Source organism: Coffea arabica, chromosome 1e (assembly GCF_036785885.1).
Source record: "Coffea arabica cultivar ET-39 chromosome 1e, Coffea Arabica ET-39 HiFi, whole genome shotgun sequence".
Taxonomy (NCBI): Eukaryota; Viridiplantae; Streptophyta; class Magnoliopsida; order Gentianales; family Rubiaceae; genus Coffea; species Coffea arabica.
The window spans coordinates 6,817,849-6,825,166 of record NC_092311.1 but is presented as its reverse complement, the minus strand read 5'-3'; the positions used below and the strand labels follow the sequence as shown (position 1 = coordinate 6,825,166).

General features: G+C 32.6%; 1 protein-coding gene across 1 annotated transcript; it reads left to right on the top strand.

Annotated features, from left to right (window-relative positions):
• Positions 1–4,880: 4,880 nt before the first annotated feature.
• On the top strand, positions 4,881–6,008 carry LOC113690897 (MDIS1-interacting receptor like kinase 2-like). The gene is made up of 2 exons (XM_027209020.1): positions 4,881–5,435; positions 5,712–6,008. The coding sequence occupies exons 1-2, from the start codon at positions 4,881–4,883 to the stop codon at positions 6,006–6,008; spliced, it is 852 nt and encodes a 283-aa protein (XP_027064821.1).
• The last annotated feature ends 1,310 nt before the right edge of the window (positions 6,009–7,318 follow it).

Sequence of the window (7,318 nt, the reverse complement as noted above, 5' to 3'; positions counted from 1 at the left end):
AGATCCAGGAAAAATGAGTTTTTACTATCAATCTTATGATTTTGTTTGGAAATATGGTCGTCATGTATAGTTAATCTTTCTCAAAAGATTTAGATATATTCTCGTAGGTTTATTTTTACTATCTTTAATATGATGGAAATATGGTCGTCATGCATAGTTAATTCTTCTCAAAAGGTTAGATCTTTTCTTGTAGGTTTCACACTATCCTTTATAATCTGATTAAGAAAAATAGTTTATCCTCCATGGATCCCGAAGGATTCTGTGCCAAAGGGAAGAGGATTATAAGTTTTCTAAATCATTTAAAAGTTTATTTATTTAATTTTCTTGTTTTAAAATGACTTCTCCGGTTAAAGCATACTTTATAAATTCTAGTTCTTCTTCAAACAACAAACCTTTGGATAGACTTCAAACTAGAATTGCTCAAATTGAGCAATCAATCCTTATTCAAAGAAAACTAGAAAGCAAACCTTCTGATTTCGAAATTGACATCAGATCAGAATTCTATGCAAACCACAATCATTTTAAAAGAAAACAATTTTTTGACAAATATAAGGGAGAAGCTCGAAAAAATATTCAAGAAAACTTTTATGACTTTTTGACAAAAACAAAACAAAATATTCATTTCTTTGACTGGTATGAGTCTCAAACAACTAAAGAGTCTGCACCAGAACTCAAAAATCCAGTTCAAAACCTTTCAAAACCTGCATCCTCTATGTCAAAATCCCAGGATTCTACTTTAGATCCTGTAAATCTATTTCAAACTAAGCCAAAAGTCATAGATCTATCTCCAACAGATTCTACACAAGAACCTTTAGATCTATCCATAGATCTGTTTCAAACAACCCAGACACTACAATCCTCTCATAAACTCTCAGAATCCATAGATCCATCAAAATCAAACTATATAAACCCAACAGATATAGATTTACCAGATTCTCCCGTAGATCTATCAAACCCAGTAGATTTAACAAACCAAGAGTCTATTAAGACTTCAAAACTCTTGATTTTCGGACAATCAATTGATAATTCTGTTAATTCTACTTGTATTAGAAAAGACATAGGAAATTCCTTAGACGTAGGATATTCCTCAATAAATGTCTTAAACAAGAATCAACATAGTATCAAACCTATAACTAATGAAAATGTTCAAACAAAAATTGATTTCTTCAAATCAATTATTAAACAAGAAACTGCTGAAATTCCCTCTCAACCTTTTTCCAAGACAATGGTTATTAATCCACAAACGAATATTATTTCTTTTAAACAAGAAAACCTGTTAGTTGAAACCCAGTCAACTAAAGATATAATTCAAAATTCTTTACGAAAAAATTCAAAAGAAATTCCTAAATCATTTATATATTCTTTTATAACTTATAAACGGTTGCAGCTTGATAAGTTAGAGGTACTTAATATTGAGTACCCAAGTCTCAAGGTGGAGTCTTATACAAAAGAAACATGGTTATCCAGTAAATACAAGGGACAAACAGAGGAGACATGGATCTTCAACAACTTAAAGGAACAACCTCAAATACAAGGAGTATCTAAAAAATCAGATCTGACAAATCTGGCTAGATCTCGAATCAATATTCCAAGATCCATCAGACCCAGCAAGGGGAGTCACAAAATCCAGAAATTCAAATACCTCCAGCATTTATATTCTTGGAAGAATAGAATTGATCATTCTCCTATTCAAACAAGAAATAAATGTCAAGCTATCAGACACATCCGGTGGAAAACTAGACGCATCGGGCAAAAACCTCAAACAAGATCTTCTCTGAACAAATCAGTCACCAAACAAGAGATTCAGGCAGAGTCTGTTTCAACAAAATTGGTCATTCATGAAATTGAAATCAGGATTGACCAAGAGGCAGCCTATACCCATGCCAAGAAGATTCTTACAATCTATCCAGAAAAATACCTTTTCAATCTTTTTACCCAATTCATCCCAAAACCTCCTGTAGCACCGGAGGTACTGTAGCGGTCCGGCAAGTTACTGTGCATGCACGGCAACAAAAGACAAACAATGTACTGTAGCGCGCACTGTAGCGGTACTGTAGCAAACACTGTAGCGGTACTGTAGCACTACGGAAAAACTGCTATAAATACCCCTCAAACCCAACACATTCAACACACCATTCTTACACCAATTTTTCAAGACTACTTCTCTCTCTAGCTTGAAGAATCCTCCTCCCTCTCTCTACAAACAAGTTCTTAGTTTTTATATTTTAGTTTTTAGATCAAACAAAGGAGCTTGAAGCTTCATACTTTATAATATATAATATTAGTGTAATTAATATTTATTTATATTATATAATTATATATTTATATTTATATTATAATATATACATATATATATATAATATGTAGTATAATTATATTATTTTATTATAATATTAGCATATTATATAAATATATATTGTAATTATTTAATTAAATATAATTATATTTATATGATATATATTATAAATTTATTATTATTATATAATAATATATTTATAATATATATGTATATTTATAAATGTATATTATATGTGCATATAATTATAATATATACATGTATATAATATTAATAAATTATATAATTATATTTATATTTATTATTTTAAATATAATAATGTATATTATATATTATATTTATATAAAATATTAGTATAATTAATATTGTATATATTATATAATTATAATTATATGTTTATATTATAACATTTGTATAATTATATTTAATTTTATATATAATAATTAATTTAATTAGTTACAAACTTATACTAATGATATTATTAGTTATATGTATTATATAATGTGTATTAATCTATGTAATATAACTGATATTATCAATTATACTAATAATTATACATGTTTACTAGTAGAAATTATTAATTAGTTATACTAAATTTACTAATACATTTATACTAATATATTTAATTAGTGAAAATTTCTTATATCCCATTTACAAGGAGCCAAAGAACCAAACATCAACTATAGTAATGATATACATACCTGGTACTGAACCAAACAAATGTATTGGAATGATTGATTGCATTCCAAATCCAAGATGAATGATTCCGAATCTGAATCCGATTCCAACATACGAACCAAACGCCACCTAAGCCTCTTGTTTTTCTCTTTTTGCAAGTGAATGAGTTCCCTGGATCAATCCCTACTTCTATTGGCAATCTGACCAACCTATCCATGTTGGCCCTAGGAACCAACAAACTTTCAGGATCCATTCCAGAAGAGATTGGGAAACTCAGATCTCTTACTCAATTCTCTTTAGATGACAATGCGCTCACAGGTCCGATTCCCCTATCTATTGGACTTGACTCTGCTGTATCTTTCCCAAAATTATCTTTCTAGGCCTATTCCAAAAGAAATTGGAAACTTGACAAACCTAAACCCACTATATCTTTTTGAAAATTATCTTTCTGGACACATTCCCAAAGAAATTGGAAACTTGACAAACCTAAATGGATTATTTCTTTTTCGGAACCACATAACAGGTCCCATCCCAGAAGAGATTGGTAATTTGAAGATGTTAACTAATTTAAACCTTCTTGAAAACAAGCTTGCCAGACAGATTCCTTTTGCGTTAGGAAATTTGACCAATCTCGTTGACTTTCAACCTTCCCAAAACAACTTATATAGGGCTATTCCTCCGGAATTGGGAACATTGAAGTTACTAGCTTATATTCGTATTTTCCAAAACCTGCAAAGTGGTGCTCTTCCAGATGGATTCAACAATCTTACACATTTAAATGTGCTAATGATGTCTCAAACAAAACTATCTTACCGGTCATTTACCCCAAAATATTTGCATTGGTAGCTCACTGACAAGGTTCATAGTATCTGAAAATAACTTTGTCGGTGGTATGCCAAGGAGCTTGAAAAACTATTCTGGTTTAGGAACTATCAGTGTTGCTTACAACCAACTATCGAGAAATATCTCGGAAGAATTTGGCGTCTATCCATATATGGATATTATTTATTTAAACAATAATAATTTTTTGGTCAGTTGTCTTGGAAATGGACAAGGTATCTAACTTTGACACTGTTGTCCATCTCGAACAATGATCTTTCGGGCAGAATACCAACTAGTCCTGGAGAGTTATCTCATGTGCAAAAACTCCATCTCTCTTCAAATCACTTGCATGGGAGGATCCCTAGAAGTTTGGGAAAGTTGAGTTCGTTGCTTGAGCTTATGCTGGACAGCAACGATCTTTCAGGCAATATACCATCAGAAATTGGTCAGATGTCTAGACTTTTAAACCTTAGTTTGTCGGCCAATAATCTTAGTGGCTCAATTCCAAAACAAATAGGCGATTGTACACAATTGCTGGATTTGAATTTGAGCCAAAATACACTCATTGAAAGTATTCCTTCTCAAATAGGAAATCTTCACTCACTTGCAACACTAGATTTTAGCCAAAACATGTTGGAATCCAAATTGCCACCAGAGCTAGGCGAGATAAAAAGCGTTAAGAAGATGAATCTTTCGCATAATAGGATATCAGGTTCCATCCAAAAAGCTTTGATCATTGCTTCAGCTTGATTTGCATTGATATATCCTATAATCAATTGGAAGGTCCTCTTCCCAACACTAGTGCATCTCAGAAAACTCCATTTGATGCTCTAAGAAACAATAAAGGTCTCTGTGGCACTGTTGTTGGATTGAAGCCTTGCTCTCAATCAACTCAAAAGAAGATCAGTAGAAGGACAACTAAAAGAATGATCTTTCTAGTTGTTGCTCCAATACTAGAAACCATATTTCTTTTGGTCGTGGTTGTGGACATCTTCATTCATGCAAGGTCACATATGAGAAGCATGGAGAATAAGCCTCAGGAATTTACTAGAGATATGTCTCTGTCTAGATCTTTGACGGGAAAATGGTCCATGAGAACATCATTGATGCAATAGAGAATTTCGACCCCAAGTATTGCATCGGAGTGGGAGGATTTGGAAGTGTATTTAGAGCAGAGTTGCCAAATGGTCAAGTGGTTGCTATCAAGAAACTTCATGGAATGGATGATGGTGCCTTCAGGAGATCAAAAGATTTTGCCAGTGCGATCCGTGCACTAACAAATATAAGGCATCGCAACATCGTGAAGCGGTACAGATTCTGTTCACATGCACAACACACCTTCTTAGTTTATGATTTCTTGGAAGAGAGAAGCTTGCTGCACTTGTTGAGCAATGATGTAACAGCAGCCAGGTTAGATTGGATCAAGAGGGTAAACATTGATAAAGATGTGGCAAATGCATTATCTTACATGCATCAATCCTATTTACCTTCTATAATTCATCGAGATATATCTAGCAAAAATATTTTATTAGATTCCGAGTATCAAACTCATATTTCTGACTTTGGCACTGCAAGAATCTTGAGGCTTGATTCATCTCCTAGACTTCATTCGCTGGAACTTATGGATGATCTGCTCCAGGTATACTCTTCTTTGCTCAAACAAATCTAACTTGTCTCTTTACCTTCTCTTTTCAACGAATGCATAGTAATATAAAGCTAACATGAGCAAAGCAATTTTGTTTTTGAATATGATTCAATAATCTAATTCCTAGTTACATAGATATGTTCATCTGCGCCATAGTATGAAGTGATTATTGATTTGTGAATTGCAGAACTCGCATATACCTTGGAAGTAAATGAAAAATGTGACGTTTATAGTTTTGGAGTATTAACTTTAGAAGTGATAATTGGCAAGCATCTAGGTGATTCCATATCGTCAACATTGTCAGCATCATCATCTACTACAGCAGCATATGATACACTGCTGAAAGATATTGTGGATCCTCGACTTTTGTCTCCAAGTAAGCAAGAGTCAAAACAAGTGACCTTGGTGGCAAAGCTGGCATTGTCATGTATAGAACCCAATCCTCAGTTGAGCCCTAAAATGAAGCAAGTATGCATCCAGCTATTGAAAGATATACCATCTCAATGCAACATATTCCCAATGGTTACAATTGGACAACTTCTGGACTTGAAAATGGCAATTGTTTGAGCTTTCTTCGTGTATGTGTCTTTCCTATCCTCTATCCAAAATTTCCAAATTTTAATTGGATCACTTGTAAGAAAGTATAGAATTGTAAGTGTCAAAGCAGTGGCAAAATTTCTCGTCAGAGTGTTATTTGGAATAAATTCCATACTTCTAAACTTGGCGCCAAGGTACATGCATTCCTATAACTGCTAATTTTGTGATGACCCCACCTCCCCGTAGAGTGTACCCCAAAGGTTAGCGAACCGGCTGTCCAACCCTTGCTAGAACTCACTCACTAACATTAACTTAGAGATAACATTAACTCCAAAGTAAGCATGAAACTCCTCAATAAATATTACAAACCATTCAATTACCAAAACATCCATACTTATACATACAGCTAAGTAGATCGAAATACAAACTCAAGATTTCCTATTACAAACTATTGCTATTCTTATCTCTCTCATCTCATACCCTATTAAGGAAAACAAATAATAGGATGAACAAAAAACCCAGTAAGGTTCCAAAAAAATAACAAGCAATCTATCAGGCATTTTAACATTCACATGATAGCATGATTATATATTCCATGAAGCAAGTAGTCTCCAAATAACTCATTTAACAATGTACAGTAAAGAACACATACATGTAAAGAGATATAGTCTGCTCTCGAGAATAGGTTTCGTAGCAACTTGTCCAAGATCCGTTGACACTCCGTCAACCATAGAATTATAATGTCCGTAGATCACTGTTTATCCCCAATCCCGTTCCTCCGATCATCTCCCTGTACCAGACCCAAATTCCAAAGATAATAGTAGAGATAATACTCAAATATACCAGTTCCAGAGTGTGAAAACTCGAGAAATCATGTGTAAGCTTTGCATTTATTTACCTTGAGCTTAGAAATATGTCATATAATGAATAAGTGGTTAATTAAATGCTTAATTGAATTCTTATCAAAATTGAGAATTTAAAAATACCCTGATAACGGTGTAAGGGGAATGGAGTATATATAAGTCATAATTAATATTGGATTGAGAAAGTTCATTAGATTGAATGAGTATACAAGTTAATTTTGAAGACAGGTATGTTTTATGGTTTGAAAATGATTAAGATAATAAGTTGATATAAAAGGGATAAATGAATATTATGAATGTTAAATTTATATATAAGGCCAAACTTGATTTTAATAGTTTAAATAATAAAGGAAGTATGATAAGTGATCACTTACAAATTATTAATTTGCTCAAGAAGTAGGCTATCCTGTTTAAATGTCCCGTTTCTTCAAGAGAATGAATTTTGTCTTTGAATAAATATGTAAACACAATTTTAAA